Source organism: Micromys minutus (genome assembly GCF_963924665.1).
Source record: "Micromys minutus genome assembly, chromosome: 25".
In the NCBI taxonomy this organism is placed as follows: Eukaryota; Metazoa; Chordata; class Mammalia; order Rodentia; family Muridae; genus Micromys; species Micromys minutus.
Window position 1 is genome coordinate 9,143,488 of NC_137960.1, and position 20,497 is coordinate 9,163,984.

The following is a 20,497-nucleotide window of genomic DNA, read 5'->3' on the forward strand; positions in this document are numbered from 1 at the left end:
GAAATTTTACATCACTGTTCATTAGGAGATACCTGTAGTTGTTTCTTCTCCTTTTCTTCTTCTCCCTCTCTTCCTCATCTTCTTCCTCCCCTTCCTCTTCCTCTTCTTCCTCCTCTTCCCTCTCCTCCCCTTTCTCGTCTTTCTCTTCTTCTTCCTTCCCTTCCTCCTCCTTCTCTTCTTCTTTCTCCTTCCCTCAACTTCTTCTTCTTTTTTTTTTTTTTTAATAGAATGAGATAGAACATTTTTTTTCCTCAGTATTTTGGGATACATTTGTCTTCAAATGTTTTTTTTCCTTCTTTTTTAAACAGAGTTCTCTAAAGCAGGAATTGTTTGTTTGTTACAATTCGTCCCATCTTCTCTACCTGTGGGTCTGTCCAGATGTTTCTGCTGTAGTTTTTGTATGGCTACAAATTGGCCTCTTCCCTTGGTTTTCTCAGGCTCTGTCACAGCCTGTCCTGTTCCTGTAGTCAGCAGGACCCTGCTCTCCTGACCTCGGTCATGAGTCTCCCCCATGTTTTTGTCTTGGTCGACTTAACAGGGTTCATCAGTTTTGTTTATCTTTCCAAAGAACTAACTTTGCTCTCATTGATTTCCCCCATGTGCTTTCCCATTCTTTGCATTATTGATTTTTTGTTTTATTCTTCCTTATTTTTCTTCTGTTTGCTCTGGATTCCCCCACCCCCACCCCAACCCACCCTTTTCCCTAATTCTGCACGTAATATGGGTTGTTTATTTGAGACCACTTGTCTGTTAATGAAGTATTTATAGCTGTAGATTTCCCCTCTGAAAAAAATTTTTTTAAAACTGCCTCACCAGTTTTTATGGTAACACACTTGATTTGTTTGTTTGTTTGTTTGTTTGTTTCTGAAGTGTCATTTCCACAGATCTGTAAATATTTTACTTTTAGTTGTTTTTAATGTCTAACTTGATCCCAGATTGGTTGGTGAGTGTATGACATGCCTGTTGAGGTTCTTCTGTGGCCTGACATGTGTTTCTCTTGGAAATGTGGCGTCTATATCAGGGAGGAGCTTGGACGTCGCCGTGGCGGGCAATGCTTTATGTGTGCCTACAGATTTGGGAAGTCCTTCCTCGTCTTCAGTCTGGGAGTTCTGCCCTTCAGTGAGAGGGCTCTGGCTGCTGTTGTAGAACTTTCTGTCTCTCCCCTGTTCTGTCACTTTGCCTTGTGTACATTGCTGGTTTCTTTCTGTCACATCTCCCTTCTGTACTGATTCCTTTCTGTCCCCATGCCTCTTGTAACCCACGGGTTCAAAATCTGTTCTGTCGGATATCATAGCTACCCAGCATCCTCTCTGCGTAGGCTGACGTTCTGTTTCAGCCTGTTTGGATAGAAACCATTTCATGTAGAGAGCATATGATTATAGTTTCTTAAGTTACTTTACCGGTCTCTAAATTTTTAAGTGTGTGTGTGTGTGTGTGTGTGTGTGTGTGTGTGTGTGTGTGTGCGTGCCTGTGGATACTGGGAACCAAACCCAGATCCTCTGCAAAGAGCAACCAATGTCCTTAACTACTGAGCCATCTCTCTCTTACCTCTTTAGTTGATTTTGTAATGAAATGTTTAAATTCCTTTTTAATTTTTATGTATATATTTATGTATATCTTCGTGTATATGTCATCTTACATATATTTTTGTTATTTGTGTGTAGTGTGTTTACCATGTGTAGTTAGATTCGTCTACCTCAAACTTTACTCTCTAATTTGAATATACACTAGGTTAACCTCAGTGGTTTTCAAATAAGCTACTTCCTTGTAGCTCTGGCAAGTCTTTTGTTTGTTTGTTTGTTTTTCCAAAATAGGGTTTGTCTTCAAAACAGTCCTGTTTGCCCTGGATCACTCTGTAGACCAGGCTGGCCACCAATGCACCTGTCTCTGCCTCCCAAATGTTGGGATTCAAGGCACACCCCACTAAGCCTAGCTCCTTGATTACATGTTTCTACTTGTGAATCCAAAATCAAAAACAATGTAATAATCCTTTGGATACATTTAAATTATGTAGCAAACAAAACGTGGCTTAGCCAGGTGACCTTAGAGAGGCTCCAGCTTTAATGATTGGCTGTGCCTCTTCTGTGTGGTCATGTGACTTCCAATCCCTGCCAGTCCTTTGATTTCAAGTGGAGGACTTATTCTGGTGTGAAGGGCTCAAGGGAGCACTGGTACCGATTGTTAGGGGTAAGGGATCTACTAGAAGAGTTATTAATGTCCTAGACAGACAGGTTCCAAAACACCAGGATGAGACTGACTCTGAGGGGATCAGGCCTTCTAGGCAGGAGTGTGGGGTTCCTTTTTGTAGCACTCTGAGGAAGGTTTCATAGCCCCTAGGCTTTCTTATTCCTTTACAGGTAGTTTATCAGGGAAGGAAGCAGGGAGCTGGCCCTACATAGATGTCCGGTTCTCAGCATTGCACATTTGATGCCCGTAGCAGCATGCTAGTCTGTTCCAAAGAGGCCATTCCTGGTTCTCTTTGCCCTGTTTTTTTTTTTTTTTTTTTTTAAATTCCCCCGGGAAATCACTATGAAACACCCCCACCCCAAGAGACAAATCTTAAGACACCATTAGTGCAGATTACGTATGTATTAGTGTCTAGCCTGGACGTCAGAAGGCAAGTCACTCCTGTAGTCATCATCACTGGCCCAGAACTCGTCCTCCCTACCTGGGCAGGAGCCTCTAGCCTGGAATAGCAACTTTCACGAATGTGTGACTACATCTGGCTCATTCTCATCTCAAGATGCGCAACCCATTGTAGAGGTCCTGCGTAGGGTAAAATAGCGTTCATTGTGATAGACATCTTTGGGGACCATGATTCTGTTCCCTGAGGTTCGTGTACATGTGTATGCACAGGAACAGGGAAATTGATTCTCACTTGACATGAATGGCCTCCATCTGTATGTGAAAGGTCTTTTAGTGTTTTTCCTGTGTCTCCCTGCCTTTCTTTTCTGTGGCTGCATGCTTCTGGCATTTTCTTTAGCACCCTGGGATAACTCTGCACCCTGCACCTTTAGGTGTTTTCCCGTTTCTTGCTTTAATGGCTTGCTTATCCTCTGGTGCATTGGTTTTCTGATTGTGCAAACTAAACACTGGTCCAGCACCTTAAGTACGTCCTGATCTGGATCCCTGGGATACCCTGTAGAGGCACTGTCTCATCCTCAAGACCCACAGGACTTTCCTCTTCAAAACAGGATCACATCTGAACACTGCCTCCTGGTCAGAAAATACCCACCAAGGCCACTTTTGGATAATGTGGGGGTTTGGGGATTTCATGGGTGGGGGCATGTCAACCCAAATCTTTACTTGCTCAAATCAGCTTTAGTCTTTCGGGCATGGTGCAGTGCTGTTTCTGGGAATGTCTTTTCTTCTAATATGCAGATCAGGTGTTTGCCTACCCTGGGCTTGTGAAAGCTCTAATTGCTACTGGGTTACAAAGTAGCCTTAGGAACCTCCATCACTCTGAATGTCTTAGTTAGGGTTTTATTGCTGTGAACAGACACCATGACCAATGCAAGTTTTCTAAAAGACAACATTTAGTTGGGGCAGGCTTACAGGTTTAGATGTTCAGTCCAGTATCAAGGCAGGAGCATGACAGCATCCAGGCAGACATGGTGCAGGAGGAGCTGAGAGTTCTACATTTTCATTCAAAGGAAGCCAGGGACCCACTAAGCATCCTCAGACAGCTAGGAGGAGTGTCTCCAAGCCCACACCCAGAGTGACATACTTCCCTTAACAAGTCCACATCTTCTAATAGTGCCACTCCCCGGGCCAAGCTTATGCAAACCATCACACTGAGGTTGTCTCTTTCAGGTTGAATAGAAAAACTGCTTAGGGGGCATTCTTAAGAAACACCTGCCTTGGTCTGGAGAGTTGACTCAGCCGTTAAGAGCTGTTAAGAGCACCTCTAACCCAGAGGTCCTGAGTTCAATTCCCACCACCCACATGGTGGCTCGCAGCCATCTGTAATAAGATCCGATGCCCTCTTCTGGCATGCGGGTATACATGCATACAGAGCATATATATATATATATATATATATATATATATATATATAATAAGAGAAACACCTGCCTTACTGTGTGTGCCTAGGATACCATTCCTAGATACATATGTACCCATTTGCAGCCCTCAGACAAAAAGGATGAAGACTTTAACTTGAACTCTGTTCTACTTGGTACAGTTGTCTTGTAAATGTTGCCTGCTGACAGCCCCCCTCAGACTGTGAAGTTTTGCCAGATGTTTTTCTTTGCTGGGCTGTTGTGTTTCTCTCTGTTCTTTGCCTCTGGCCCAACTCAAGTCTTCCACCAGAGACTTGGCAGTATATTCAGATTGCTGGTCTACCGGAACTCAAACTGTCCTCTAATTTTATAGTTTTTATTGATTTTTTTTTCTTTTCCTTTTCTCTGTTCTGGATTGGTTATAGTTTCTCAGTTCTGCGAGGACTTGGAATATCTCTTAAAATGGGTCCATTCAAAGCTTCACAAAACTACCCTCCAAGGCCTCATTCCACCACGAGTCTGATGAGGCTTGTCTCCCATAGCTCAGTGGAGCCAGGTTTAGGCAGATGTGATAAAAGTCTCCACAAACTGCTTAGTTCAAATACCTCTTGCGCCTTTCCCACAGCAGTCTAGGCCATCTTAATGCTGCTTGGACTTGTTCCCTGGATTCCGCAGCTCTGTACTGGACGACCATTGGGTACCGGGATGGGTCCAGCACAGAAGATGCTTCCATGTTTCCACACAGCTGTGCGTGTTTGTAACTGAATAGAGTCCAGAAGTTAGAAACAGGGAGAGGCTGCCATAATTCCCTCTGACTCAAGGGAAATGTTTGGTTTAAACACCAGTTTCTCTAGAAGGTTCCACAGGAGTTGCTTGTTTGGCAGTTGGGTATCTCAGAAATGCTCCCCTCTAGAGCTGGATTGGGAGATCACTGATAGTTGACATCTATTTGGGGTCTGGAGCATCAGAAGCACATTCAGCGGAACTCAGGCCTAGGCTCTGTGGGGCAGGGCTGCCACAGCCTGAGCCCTGCACATAGCAGCCCCAAGAGTGTGTGGCGAAAGTTAGGCCAGCCCAGGGGTGGATGCATAGTCCCCAGGCTGCATCCCTGGGAGAGCAAGTTTGCAAGCTGTGGTGCCCTAGATGTCAGATGCACCAGCCATACAGAATGACGGGCTTGGTCTATTCCATTAGAGAAACCCCTGAGCAACCCAGTAGATACTGGCCTAGCTGGAGGCCTTTGTCCAGGGTAGGCAGACACTAGGATTGGTCAGGAGCTTTGCTGAGGAACAGAACGTCTCCTGCTTAGAGTTATTCAGTGAGAGACTGCGCCCTCTTTCTTTGGTGCTTCTAGGGTCCCTGTTAAGAGTCACTTTTCCTCATGACATTTGCTATTACTGAGCCCTTGCTGAAGGCTGGCCCTTACCAAAGGCTAGCCCTTGCCAAGTGGTTGCACCATCTGCCCTCAGTGTTCTCAAACCGGACCCTCCTTGGTGGGGTTATCTGTGAAGGGCGTGCATTGGTTGTAGTCCAGGGAGGGAGTCTGTCAGGGGCTCCTGCACCATCGGGAGCCTGGTGCACACAGTTGGGAGCACTAGACATTCTTGCTGCTGGTCCTTCCAGAGCCAAGCCTTGGCTGTGTTTATGGGGGATGCTGACTGCAGTTGGTTCTACATGCAACGTTTGTGTTAGAATACAGACTTTTAGAACTCTACCTGCTCACTTTAACAAAGGTGGACTTTAGCCACACAGGACCCCCCATTCCTGGATCTGAGTCCATGGGGGGCCAGCCTCCTGCAGCAGCCTTCTGAGCTCTTAGAGCATGGCACAGGCCTTGCTGCTTGCAGGGGAATGAGTTTCCTGGCTTAGGCACCCAGTCCCTCCCCCATTCACCATCGCCGTAACCAAAGAACAGAGCCCATGATCTTACAGCCCTGGCATGTGGCAGCTCCTCTCGACAGAGCCAAGAAGAATTTCATGGAAAGGAAATGGAAGGACTTGGGAAGAGCTGGCTGCAGGGCCCAGGGGTCATCACGTAACATACTGGCGCCTTCCAGCCCAGGAAGCCAGCAGCTGTAGAATCCCGTGGGCTGTGCTAATAGAGCACCGGGGATTTTTGCTGTTCAGGAGGAGCAGAGCGGTCCAGGCACCAGGCCTGATTTGGCTTTTCTAAGCTTCAGTGTCTGCTGTGTCCTAGCATTTCTGGTGAGAAGGGAACGTTGTAACAGCTGTGATTGTGTTGGACCACTGATAGCCCAGGGGTGGCCCTTAGTCTTCTCTGCTCTCCACTGGAAGGCTGCAGACACTCAGTCCTTGAAAGCCATGTCCCTCCCAAGCTGGGTGTATTCTGCACCCGGCAACCACCATGTCAGGGCTTGGGAAGCATGTGACACGGTGAGGCTTTCTGGAGACCCTTGCAGCAGGTTTGGGCTGTCCATGTGGCACACAAAGCTGTTCTTTGTTCCCTGAGGAGTGGGCTCTATGACCACTCTTGCTTGTCTTTTAGTTTCAAGGGGCTCGTTGACTCCACTTCTCCTGTGAAGTTGGGGGGGTTGGCTTCTTTTTCTGGATGTCCTTCTCTTTTCAGAGAACGTAGCTGAGGAAGTGGGGCTGCTGCAGCTCCTTGGAGACCCCCTACCTCAACAGATCTCACAAATCAACGATTTATTTATTTATTTATTTATTATGCAAGTACACTGTAGCTGTCTTCGGATACACCAGAAGAGGGGCATCAGATCTCATTACGATCCTTCTGATGCTGGGAATTGAACTCAGGACCTCTGGGAGAACAGTCAGTGTTCTTAACCACTGAGCTACCGCTTCAGCCCAGTAGAAGAGCTTTTAGTGAACATTTCCTTCCGCATAAGCGCCTCCTCTCTGGCTTTGTATTGCTAACGCCAGTGGGTCTAAGGGCAGGACGGGCTTACACAGCTGTGTCCAACTCAGGATGGTGCAAAGACTGACATGAGCATGTGAATTGGGTCACTGGAGCACATCAGAGGAGCTGTGATTCTGGGAGAGTCTGTACAGGGTTGTAGGTGCAAGCTTTCACGTGGCTCTCCTGTACCCAAGCGCAGAGGCAAACCCAAGGGAGCAGAAATGGCCAAGGAAGAGCTGTCCTGTCTCTCTGCCCTGTAACATATCCCACCTGATGAGGGTTTGATATTAACATAGAAACTATAATGACTGAATGAAACCAGAGAAAGCTAAGTTGGGAGCCTGGCTATTTGATCTCCCAAGTTTGATTTATCGCCTAGCTGGCCCCCATTGTAGGTAGAGCTTCAGGAGCTTTGTGCCACCTCCTCTCTGTTTTAGAGAGAGGTCTTACTCCATGTCTGTATTTCCTCCTGCAGAGTCTGGGTCTGGAAGGTGGGAGACTCCGTACCCCCGTTCCTCACACCTATCTTGAGATTGCTTTGGCCTGTAAGCCCATGGGAGTGATTTCATGGCTGGTGTCTCCCAGGATATCACTATGTTCTTGTATGATCCTTTGCAGCCACCTCACTGGATGTCCTTCTCTTTGCAGAGAATGTAGCTGAGGAGGTGGGGCTGCTGCAGCTCCTTGGAGACCCCCTACCCCAACAGATCTCACAAATCGACGACCCTCACGTCGGGCCAGCCTACATCTTTGGACCAGACTCCAACAATGGCCAGATGGCCCGGGTTCACTTCCCTAAACTCTTCTTCCGGGATTTTTCGCTGCTGTTTCATGTCCGGCCAGCCACAGAGGCCGCAGGGGTGCTGTTTGCCATCACGGATGCCACCCAGGCGGTAGTCTCACTAGGCGTGAAGCTCTCAGAGGTCCGAGATGGACAGCAAAACATCTCATTGCTCTACACGGAGCCCGGTGCCAGTCAGACCCAGATGGGAGCCAGCTTCCGCCTGTCTGCGCCTATTGTCGGCCAGTGGACCCAGTTCGCGCTCAGCGTGGATGGAGGCTCAGTGGCTCTCTACATAGACTGTGAAGAGTTCCAGAGAGTGCCATTTGCTCGGTCCCCACATGGTCTGGAGCTAGAGCGAGGCGCTGGCCTCTTTGTGGGTCAGGCTGGAGCAGCAGACCCTGACAAGTTCCAGGTAACCCGTGCTGCCCTACTGCGTGCTGATCCAGGGGAGGAGGGGGCAATGGGGAATGAGTGAAAGCAGGCTTCTCTAGTTGATGCTGAAGCCTGGGGTGATAGCCCAGACTTCCCCATTTGGAGGTGGACTGGCAGCTGCTCCCCAACTTTGGTTTGGTGACCTGAAGCATCACAGTGGGCAGCTTGTGTGAATTCTCTGAGAACCCAGTCTATAAGATAGCTGCTGGAGGCTGATTTTACCCAGGCTCCCATCCTGAGTTAATCCAGACCACCTTCTCAGGCATGTGCTGGGGCCTGGAGAAACCTGGAGGTACCAAACTTAAGACGAGGAGGGTCTGAGGATTAGTCAGGGCCCAGCCATGCCTTCTGAAAAAATAGTCACTCAGGCATCTTGGGAAAAAGTTAACAAGACAAGCATAGAGGTGTAGCTCTGGGCAGGGAGAAAGATCTAGAATTCCAGGTTCATTTGGACTATCCTGTTTCAAAACAACAAGAAAAATTATTCATTTAAAGCTAGCCAGTGAGTAGGGTCTTTGTCTGTACACACAGTTGAGGGAGTACCCTGCAGGTAATGGAGACAGGAACTTCACACAACTGCCCTGCTTAGGTGAGCCGTGGCTGTCTATTATTTTAATGAAGACCTTGTGACAGGCCTGTGGTATACTCCTGCGGGGAAGTCCCTCACTTCTGGGTTCCCATTTCTTGTAGGAGGGCCACTCCTCCTAGAGATCCCAGCTGGGATCCCAGCCTCCTGGGAACAAGTGCGTGGGGACCCTAAGCTGGCACTGATTCATGGCTCCTTAGTTCAGTACACCAGCAGAGAACAGCTGGGACGCCCCTGCCCAACCCAGACAGGGGTCCCTGTGTGTGTAAGGAAGAGCATGTCCCCGGGAATCAGGCACTCAATTATGACCCAGACAAGGACCTCCTGTTCTAAGTTGTGCTAAACCCTATGTCCAGAGCTCTCAAAGCTATGGCCTTCTGCCCTCTGGCAGGAACTTTTAACCCACAGGGTTCGGGAGCTACCAGGACTTTGGCATCAAACTGGGCTGCTTTGTGTTTTCCTTCTGATCTTCCAACACAATTACCAGAAATGGGCGTCATCATTTCCAGAGTGGGACATCTGTGCCCTACTGCCCCTCTCATTTCCCAGGGGGATGGTAGGCCTCAGGCTCTGTGTGTCTCTTGCTTCAGCAGCAGAGTTTGTTGAGGAACAGTGATCCTGAGACTACAGAGACAGAGACTCTCGTCCAGTGGGTGCTGAGAGGGGCACAGCCCCCCCCCCCATGTGTTTTCTTGGTGTGTTTGTGAATGCACACTTTTTTTTTTAATCTCCTTAATAGTTTCTTGTTGGCGCTTTGGGTTTTTTTTTTTTTTTTTTTTTTTTTTTTTGCTGGTGGAGCCCAGCCATTTCTTATTGGTTTATCCAGATTATATTTGAAAGACAATTATCCCTAGCTGTGTATACATACATTTTATTTCCCAGTCTACCCTTTTTCTTTTCATTTATAAACAACAATAGCACCGGGACATTCAATGTGTTTCTTTGGTTAATTTGGGTCTGGAGAAAACACCTGCAGCCTTTGACATGAAAAACCTTCAGAAGGAGAGGCCAAGCAAATTCAGGGACCATGCAGGTTCTGTGAAGACCTTAGGTTCCTCCCCAGCTGACCTCAGCTGTCCGACCATGACTGCACCTATGGGCTAGGTCTCAGGATCTTTGGAAAGATTTAAATCAGATACCAGCCGAAGAGAGGGGAATGTGCTGGAGGAGGGAGAGAAGACAGTTGGATTTAGCACAAGACGTTTGCTGACTTGGTGCTGAGCTCTTTGGGGAAGAGTCACTGTGTCATGTGATTCACGACTTGACAGAAGCTAACCCAGAGCTTTTGGGAGTCAGGAGTCAGGGAACTGGAGAGCCAGATGGATAGAGAGTTGGCTTCCTCTGAGTCATCCCACCTGCATCCACCCACTACCAGGCAGAGCCTAGCTGTGCCTCTAGCCTCCCAGTACTGGTCCTTGCCGGATGACAGTCCACACAGTGTTGTCATTTGTCATCTTGCTTGTCCCTTTGAGTTTGGTCATGAACACCATTAGTCCATGTTATCAGTTTTTTTTTTTTTTTTTTTTTTAACATGACTACCAATTGGAGTGTTTCAGTACAGTGCTGGTTATTTATGTGCCCTGTAGTTAAAATTCCTCTTGGCTTTATTTCTCCTGCCAGAAGTGCCCCCTACTTCTGTGAGGTATGGTTTAAACCCAGTGCTTCCCACCTGCTGGGCCAATATTCCCCATTGAGCCCAGCCTCACCCTGTTTGTCTTATGAACTCCCCCATCTTCTTGGCTTAAGATTTCTTTCAACTCCAGGATGCCTTGATCCCTGCTAAGCACAGCTTTCCTGTGTTGCTCATTCAGCTGTAAGCATCTCACGGTCAACTTTCATTTCCTTCATCTAGAATACAGCTCAGCATTAAAAGCTCTTGAGGCTATGAATTTTCCTCAGTGTGTAGCCGTGGCTCTACTATGAAAGTAAATGAACTGGGTGGCGGTGGCAGAGGTAGAGGCAGGCTGTCTGAGTTAGGGATTCAATTGCTGTGAAGAGACACCATGACCAAAGCAACTCTTACAAAGAACAACATTCAATTGGGGCCAGCTTACAGTTTCACAGGTTCGGCCCATTATCATCAAGGCAGGAAGCATGGCAGCATCTAGGCAGACATAGAGATCTAGAAAGAGCTTAGAGTTCTACATCTTAATCCAGAGGCAGTCAGAAGGAGACTGTCTTCCAGGCAGCTGGGAGGAGGATCTCAAAGCCCATCCCCACAATGACACACTTCCTCCCACAATGCCACACCTACTATTAACAAGGCCACACCTCCTAATAGTAGTGTCACTCCCTGGACCGAGCATATTAAATCGCCACACAGGCAGATCTCTGAGTTCAAAGCCAGCCTGGTTTACAGAGCAAGTTCCAGGACAGCCAAGCCTATGTAGAGAAACCTTGTCTTGAAACGCCACTCACCCTGCCAAAAAGGTAGATGATGTGTGTGCTGGGGGCATGAGGTTCCCCTAGCCATCAAGTTCTGGCCTGTTCATGTAAGGGGAGGAACAGGCAGCAGAGATCGAAATCTCACCGCCGCAGTTCTGTTCCTGATCAAGGGACAATGAAGAACTTCCGGATCTCCTTTTAGCCCATCTCTCAGGATGCTTCTCAGCCGTCTTTCCCATTGGGCGCCTCTCAGTGTTTCCACCTGTAAAGCTCCGTGGACATCTCTTCCATTCATCTGAAGTGGGAGGAGCCTGTGGTGGGTACATTGCTACAGCCTGTACGCAGATAGCTTCCTTGGCCAGTAAAGAGACCAAAGGAGGCCTGGCTGTGACAAAGTGGCCTGCTGGGACTTAGTCACAGGAGGGAAGACTTGAAGCATTGTGGGAGAATGAATATGAAGCCAGTGGCCAGAGGTATCGTAGTTGAGTGGCATCAGCAAACAGAGCAGGCAGCATGGTTGGGTTACAGGGCAGCAGGAACTAAGCTAGCCATGTGAGTTAGATAAAGGAAAAAGCTCCGATGACTCTGAGGCTGAGGGAAAAGGGGTGGGGCAGAGAGGCCACCCTGAAGGCCACCAGGAAGCCCAGATACAGTATATGAGAAAAAAAAAACAGTTGAAAGCCCTACATCATGGCTTCAGTCCCTGGCCTTGGCAGGCTGGTACGCTGTTCCTGCTGTAGCAGGTCCAGATGAGCCCATGATGAGTGTGTGTGGTTCCTCCTGATGCTGGCCAGTTTTAGTCACTTCCCCATGGCCAAAGCGCCATTGGTCAGCCTGGTAGGGAGAGTTTCACGTGGCGCACATCTGTAAATGTTGACAGTCCCCCCAGTACCCAAGGTCCAGATTGCATAACTCTTGGGACCAAGTCCGTTAAATATTTGCAGTGGGCCTTAGGCCCTTTGACGTCTTCCCTCATTCGAGGTTCGGAGGACTCCAGGCAGGCGTGAAAGAGTCACAAGGGCAGGGCTCAAAGCAGAACTCGGCACAGACAAGTCTTTTCTCCCCTGTTCAGGCCTTTTCCAGACGCAGGCACCCAAAAGCCTTGGCAGAGTGTGGCACTGCCCATGGCACTGAGCCTGTCTGTGTGGGATGCCATGTGTCCGTTGGCCAAGATCGTCCGAGATGCTCCTGGCACCAGCATTACCCCCAGGGAGCTGTTTTCTAGTATTTAAACCCAAGTTTTTCTGACCCTGGCTGCTCTTAATGATTACCATGGCACCTGCCTCACAGCTCTGAATAAACTTCTTGGGATATCCATTCTGTTAACACACACACACACACACACACACACACACACACACACACACACACACACACAATCATATGCTTCTTCTCACGCAGTGGTGTGGACTTATATACTTTCCTGGTACTGGCTGGGCTGGGTCTCCCAGAATCTTCTTGGACTAGATACAACCAGTTTATTCTACATCAGATGGTCCAATACTGTTCCTCTAATCTTTTCAGGGTTGGGAGTGGAGTACAGATACCTGTTCTGTTTTTCCTGACCTAGAGGCCTTCTGCACCTCAGATCACCATAGCATGTGGGATAGGGTTCACAGAGTCCCCACTGTCACAGTGTTGGTCCTGAAGGGTCAAGCCTTGTTTCTATGTCCCACTGAGGCCCACAGGGTTGACACAGGCCAGGGCTTTCTCTGCTGTTCCTCCCCAGACACTCTTCTTCCATGACCCAGGGCCTGGGTTTCCTGAGATGGGGGGTCTGTTGACCTGAGGGGTTTGTAGAGATTTTTATGTCTTCCATCTTCTCAGGTGCCGAGGACACTGGACTGTGGTGATCTTGAGGGCCGGGAGGTAGGCAGGTGAGGGAAGAGAACAAGCAGAGAGACCTGTACTATGTCACTAGTTTAGTTTAAGCAAGGGACACTAGTGTCAGGCCCCCATGCTGCTTATGTGTCCCAGGTACTGAGGACAGCATCTGGGAGGTGATGATCCCCATACCCCATTTCATTTGTCACTGAGAACAAGTTCTCGGTCTGCTGCTGTTCTGAGCTACATTACCGCCATCCTTCCACATGCCTGGGGATCGCCCAGTAGACGCCGTTGATGTCTATGCTTCCCTGGGTATGTGATGTCTGCCCTCTAGAAGTTGTCTCCCTTGGGTGACACTAGATGTCACCAAATGCTGCACCCTTTGGCTGCACCTGAGACTCTGGAGAAGAGAGTTAGTTCAACTTCCTGCCACCTCAGGGAGTGGATCCAGGTGTGGGGTCAGTGTGGGATTACAAGGACAGAGCTGAGGACACGGGGCATCTCCATGTAGCTTAATTGGTGGGGCCGGGTCATCGTTTGCCTATTGGTAATTCTTGCCATGGATCTTCTGGAATCTATTGCAGTTAGGTGGGGAGAATGTGGCCTGCTACAGCATCATACTGCTTCTGAGATAACTTCAGGTTGGCAGCTACCTAAGGACTTGCAGCCAAAGCACCTTCAGTGTGAGCCTGCTGGGTGGCTGCAGGTGTGATTCTAAAGTGTGCACCGGGCTGCTGTGAAATTACCCTTTGTGTCCATGCTTTGCGTATGGCCAGTGAAGGCCTTGTTCTGGCTGGAAATGACCAGGCCAGAGTGTTTGTGGGGTGCAGGGCTCCCCTGGAGCCCACCTCCTTCCCCTTACCTGGGTCTGTAGCCTTCCGGCTCCTTCAACTGTGTATATACATGGGTATGTGCACTTAAGTGTGTACACATGAATGTTACATGTATGATAGTCATGCAGACACACATGCATACATGTGTACACACACACACACACACACACACACACACACACTTTGCTATCCTTAATACTGCGAAGAGTTGTGGAAGCAGACCTAGCCCAGAGTGGCTTTGACCGCATGTGTGGTGTTAGAGAATATTTCCCAGAAAAACCAGACTGAGCTGAACAGTAAGATGAGGAGAGATAGGGAAAGCCACAGGCCAGGACCCAGCTGGGGACAGAGATGGGACTGTTAGTTGTCACATGTTCCTTGGAAACAGGGAGGTATGATTGAGGATTAGAAAGCATCTGAATTCTGGACATTTCCTGAGATGAACACGGCACCAGACCTGTCAGTAAGCACGGGCCGGCCACTGCCCGCTACCTGTAGCAAAGTCTCCTGAGCTACAATGGTGGCTACAGTTTTCAAAGGGCTAAAATAATCCAAAAGCTATTTTGCGATGTGTGGACAAGGAGATTCGCATTTCAGTTTTGTCAGGGCCTCCACATCCTCCCTTCCTGCCCACACCGTGTTATTCTCACACAGCTGACTGAAAAGCCAGAGGGAGGCGTCTCCCATCAAACCTCTCCACGATTGTTGGGAAGCAAGTCATTTTGGAATCAAGGACGCGCTGTTCCTGCTTAGTAAACTGAAATTAGCACGCGTCGCAGAGTACAATCAATGTAAAAAAAAAAAAAAAAAAACCGTAAACACAGGGAAAGTGTGCATGAACTCCACTAGCATACCCTGTTGGGAAACATTCAGGGTGTCATCAGACCGACGTCCTGGGGCCTGCGCTAGAACCAGCAATCCAGACACCAAGCACGAGGTGAGGGGCCATGTTTGTCATGGGGTGTCTCTGATCCTCCTGGCCTCCCTCAGCTTGGGCCAGAAACTGCCACAGCTTGAAAGCCAGTTGAGAGCCTGCCCCTTAGTCTTGCCGACAAAAAGGAGATCCCCTGGTAAAGTCAGGCTAGGCTGAGGGCCAGCATGAGTCAGAGGCTCTGTGTGAGAACCCGCCTCTGGAGCCACAGGGTCTTAGTTTCTCTCCCCGTTTTTATCTGAGCAGAAACCACTTAAAAAGGGAGGCCAGTGTTTATCTTGGCTTGCAGTTTGAGAGGAGATAGTCTGCAGTGCCGGGGAGGGAAACCTTGCTTGAGTTATGAGGCGGCTGGTCACTTTGCAGTCCTGAAGCAAAGAGGGGACAGGAAGTCGGGGAAGACTTTAAAATGTCAAGGCAGTCTCCCCAGGAACCCAGTTCCTTCAGCGAGGCCCCGCCTCTTAAAGGTTCCACAACCTTCCCAAACAGTGCTACCAGCAAGCAGCCGAGCTCCAAACACCCAATCCGTTAAGCGTCATATGATTTTTCAAATCAGTGATCTTCTGCTTCCGTCTAGGGGATGATCTCGGAGCTGAAGGTACGCAAAACCCCCCGGGTGAGCCCTGTGCACTGCCTGGATGAAGATGATGATGATGAAGAAGACCGGGTGAGTAATGTGGTGGTGGTGGTGGGTCTCCCCACTGTGAGCAAGGGTTCTCAAGCAACATGCTGGGAAAAGCCAGAAGATGCTCGCAGGGTGTCAGGAACCTGTGTCTCCAGACATTTTCTCCCTGCCTTAACTTTCCATCTCAGAAACCTGGGAATTGTAGATGTCAGAGACTGACACCCCCACCCCCTGCCCCAGTGACATAGTGGGATGGGGGTTGACCCAGTCAAAAGTGCATATATACTTGGTTCTGAATGGTGTGTGTTTATAGGAGGGGGAGTTACGTCTGCCTGTTGTGTGCTGTGTGTGTCTCTGGATGTACTCTGTGTGCCTGTTGTATGGTGTGCAAACTTTTGTTGTCTGTGTGTTACGTATGTCTTTATGTGTGTGTCTGCTGTTATCTATATGCTGTGAGTTGTTTCTGTGTGCAGTGTATCTTTTGTAAGGGTGCTGTGTGTGGTCTCTCTTGTGCATTGCTGGTGTGTTTGCTTTCTGTATGCTGTGTGTCTCTTGTATATGTTGGGGTGCATGCAGTGTGGTCTGTACGCACTGTGTCTCTGGGTGCTCCTGTTATCTGTGTGTGCATGTGCACAATATTGTAACATCCAAGGAAACCATTCACCGGTCGCCATGGAATTGGGGGTGGGGGCATGTCCCGATGGAGATAGCACACCACAACATCCCCGTCACTCACTTTCTTGGGCAGAGCCTGGCTGTGTGAACAGTTGAGTCTGTCTGTCTTTCCTCAGGTTACTTTTTCCAGGAGGAAAATCAGAAATATAATTGGCTTCTATCTGGTACCAGATACTAGTCTCTAGTGGATGGGTCATGTTTGCTCCTGAGAGTGCCACCCATGGGCATGCCCACACACTGCCCACTCTAGGTGTCTGCATGTCCATCCCACCTGGGCCACCTTAACATTGCAATGTCACTACAGGTTCTATGGGCCCAGGTGGTATTTGGCCTCTGGATTTATATTAAGTTACATACCTTGGGAGGAGGAAAGGCTGGTCCCTGGCCTCCCCAGAGCTCCTGGAGGATGCTGGGAAGGGAAAGCATGAAGACAGTCATTCCAGGCAGGTGATGGGTCGGGACATGATTGGAAGCAAGTACACGCTGTGTCAGCCTGGCCTGTGGCTGCTTAGGGTACCTGCCCACCCACCTTGCCTGTCCCCTGAGGATGGCATCCGAGGATAGAACAACCATATCACATGATGGGCAAAGGCCTGATCTACAACCATCTGACTGGGCCAAGCAGGGAGTCTGGCTGGTTTCGACCCAGCAGGTGCCTTGTTTGATGTCCAGTTGATGCAGTCATTGTGTCTCAAGTCCTAACTGTTTCATTTCCTTCCCTCCACCCCCTCCCGCCATCTTGCAGGCATCTGGAGATTTTGGAAGTGGCTTTGAAGAAAGCAGCAAGTCACACGGAGAGGTGAGTCTGTGTGTGGCCAGGGCATCCCCTGGTTCCAGCAGGAAGAGGCACAGTCTGTGCATAGTGTGCACGGATATGTATGATATTTCAGCCGTCTCACTGTCCTGCAGGTGCATGACTAGCAGGGACCAGTCTGAGGTTGGACTCGTAGGTCCCTCTGGCTGGCTCTGATGCCTCTTCTCCCCGCCCCCACCCAGCAAGCTCTAAAAAGAGCTTTCTTAGCAGAGATGACCCAGCAATTCTGTCTCTGCTGTTGACTGCTATGAGACCATAACTGGTTTGTGTCTGACTTGAGGACAAGTGGCCTTGTCAAATAGTTTCTAGATAGCCACATTGCATGCTCTTTCTAGTCTAGAGATCCCACAGGGACTCCAGATATAAAAAGGACGTTTGAGTGAACCTCCTTAAGGTGGACCTTGGGTGTCAGCGCCAGGAAGACTACGGGATGCTGAGTGCCTAAAGGGTGGGGAGTGGTCCCTGCCACCATTCCCAGAAGCGTTGTTGAGGACAGCTTGATATGTGGACACTTGAATAGGGACAGGCAGATCCCAAGGACAGGGAACACCGCCATCTTGGACTGCATTCTGTTGCCTAACAGGGTCCCGGGACTCGGCCCAGTGAGGTGATGGGCTGGTTATGTTCCCATTCAAGGTCCTGTAACCTCTGCATTCCTTGATGACCATAACCCCTCACAGCTGTGGGTCAGATTTGCAAACTGCTGCCATCACACGGGGTTCCCTGGGCAAGGCCGATGTCTGAAGGACAGACGTTTCTATGCGTGGGTGCCATGCCAGCCAGCATAGCCTCCTGTAGCTTGAGCATCCATAACTCATCCTGTCATGTAACCTGTTCACTCACTCCGACCAGGAGCCCGGCTTGTCTGTCACAGGCAAATTGTGAGGGGCTTAGCCAACCTGGAGGTTTATGCGGAAGCTTCCCTTTGGGGGAATTAAAGCCGTGGACTTCTGGTGTCCCATTCCTACCCAAGTCTGTAATGTCTGAGGGATGGCCTGTCATACCATTTCAAGAGTGTCTGGAGGAGGCTTTGTTCAGGCTCCACAGTACTGCCTCAGCTAGGGTACGCCCCAGGGCCCATCTACCCAGACTACACAGTCTCTGATAGAAAGTTATCGGGGATATGGGCCATGTTGATGTGGGGCACCAGGTCCCCCTAGCTGAGTATTTTTGAAACTGGACACATGGAAGAGGGTCTACAGGGTAGATAGACCAGCTTCATGTGAACAAGAAGTGAGTTGTGGGCCGTGCTTAGGCTAGAGCTAAGGAAGAAGTCTCAGAGAGAACATACCTACTCTATTCACCCTTCGGTGACACCACAGGACCTCACTTGAGCCATCTCGGGTGCTGTCCAGCCATAGGGTGTCTCTGGACTAGACCAGGGGAGGCTCTTTGTCCTTGGTCTTCTGGCAATTAAGGACTCCTGAGGTATATGACGCCGACCCCTAGGCTACTGAAAACCTGTAGCATTATACCTCTGTCGAAATGCCTTCCAACTGGAGTTATGGTTTTCTTATCTTCCTGAAAAGCCTACAACGAGTTTGTTCTATTTTTAATCCCTAAACCCCAAAGCCAGACAGAATCGCTGGCTCATACATGCACGGGACAGCTGTACGGCTGAATATCAAAGCCAGGTGTCCCCCTCTCTTCTTGCAGGACATATCTCTACTACCCGGGCTCCCCCAGCCGCCTCCTGTCACTTCCCCACCCCTGGCTGGAGGCAGTACCACCGAAGATTCTAGAACAGAAGACTTGGAGGAAGAATCCACGGTAGATCCTATAGGAGGTAAAACTATTCTAGAAGTGCTGTGTTTGTGTGTGTGCTCATGTGTATGCATGTGTGCGTGTCTGTGTGCATTCATGTGTGTGAGCATGTGTGCGTGTGTGTTGGATGAGAGCTGTTTCAGAGCCAGAACTGTCCCCATTTGAAGGTGTTCTGCCTTCTAAGAAGGTCCTGTTCAGGCAGGCTTCTGGCTGGGCCCCAGCAGCTGTGACACATCCTTCGTCAAAGATCTTAGCCTGCATTCTCTTTGTCATATATAAGAACCTTCCCAGAGATGCCATCTCCTGGTTCAGGGCCATCAACTTTGCTTGGAGAGTGTGAACTGATCCAAGGGAGAGATGATGGAAGGGGAAATATGTTCTCAGCCCAGACCGTGCTGTGGGTCAGGGAATAGGATTGGACACGTCTCCGGTGGGAGCCACTGTCTGGGAGACCTGCACAGGGCCGCTGGCCTGCGGGAGATGAGGATGGATCCCTGAGAAATGTCAACTGTGAATTGTGTGTTAGGATAGTCTCTGTGTTACTGGGTACCAGCACATGTGGGGCGACAGCGTAAACATCTCCCACCTCCCAGCTCTATGGGACTGGAATACAGTGGAGCCTATGATTGAGCCTCTGGGAGTCCCCAGGGCTTCCAGTACTCTGGAGGGAATAGGCTATGGCTCATCCTGATGCTGTCAGGGCTCACCTCTTCCCAAGATCTGAGACACAGGGTCTAGATTTCCACAGTCACCAGTTACGGCTGCCTACCTCTGTTAATGCACAAGTCAGGCAAGGCTGAGAAGTATTGGTGGGGTCCACCTGTGCTATGTGGGTCCATGCCTTGACTCTCATCTTCCTGTGTTTTGGGATCCCAGGGAAGACAAGAAAACATGGCCCCTACTCTGCCAGGTTTCCCTGGGCAGCCCCACCCCAACCCCAGTGCTCTGGCTTCTGTCTCCATAGACAGTTGGCTTTTCACAGAACCGCAAATGTGTGTGTATGGGGGATTGGTACGGGGACATAGGGAGTAGCGTCTGGACTTGGCTTGGCACTGCGTCCCTTTTATAAAAGGCATCTGCTTTAAAGCTAGTCTGTTGATGACCCGTCATCCACAGTGTGGACCGACTACATGGATTTGCCTGTTTACCAGTGGTGGGCGTGTCCATTATGTCCGGTTCACGGTGGTTTCAGAGAAAGTTGTTCTGGGGATTTTTGTCTCCTCAGGAGGTTTGTCTGTTTGCGACTACCTGTGTGTGTGTGTGTGTATGTGTGTGTATCTCCGCTTTGGTCTTTAGGTATCACAGTGTCATTGATGGGAGGTGGCTTATCTCCCTTCCCCCTTTTAATTTCTTCCTACCCTACCCTCAGGGATGGAGATATATATATACATATATATATATGTATGTATATATGTAATTTAAATATAGATATAATATCTATATATTTATATAAAAATATCTCTATGTGTGTGTATGTGTGTGTCAAGCTGGTCTTGAACCTGTGACCCTCCTGTCTCAGCCTCTTAGGCACTAGGCTTACAGGTGTGAGCCTCAGTATCCAACTTCATTTTCTTAACAGCCTCTTTAGTAAAGAGAAGCTTTTGAATTTTTGCTGAAACGCAAAGATCTCACTCCTGGCATCATCTAAGACTCTGCCCAAAGGGATCGAAAGACCTATTTTTAATTCTTTAAGAAACTGTTTCCCCACTTTCCCTGCTGAGCTGACTCTGAGATGTGGAAAGTCAGCCTCCCCCACTCGTCCATTTCTGGGCTCTATTCTTCCCTGCGGACCTCCATGCTGGTCCTCCATCTGTCTCTCTGAGCCATGACTCTCACCGCCGGTCTTGACCTCATCCTCATCAGACAGCTCATCCCTCCAGTCTGCTCTTTGCCTTGCTGTTTACCTGGGGCTCCCATTCTCTCCTGAGTGTGGACTGAAGCTGCTATTCACGCATCCACAGAGAA

General features: G+C 49.2%; 1 protein-coding gene across 5 annotated transcripts in view; it reads left to right on the top strand.

Annotated features, from left to right (window-relative positions):
• The window catches only part of COL18A1 (collagen type XVIII alpha 1 chain), a 106,070-nt gene that overhangs the window by 58,804 nt on the left and 26,769 nt on the right, over positions 1-20,497 (top strand). For all 5 annotated transcript variants that reach the window (XM_080937554.1, XM_080937555.1, XM_080937551.1 and 2 more), the window contains 4 exons: positions 7,528-8,075; positions 15,232-15,321; positions 16,700-16,753; positions 18,425-18,554. In XM_080937554.1, the coding sequence (XP_080793680.1) occupies positions 7,528-8,075; positions 15,232-15,321; positions 16,700-16,753; positions 18,425-18,554 (822 nt within the window). The remainder of the gene's footprint in view (positions 1-7,527; positions 8,076-15,231; positions 15,322-16,699; positions 16,754-18,424; positions 18,555-20,497) is intronic.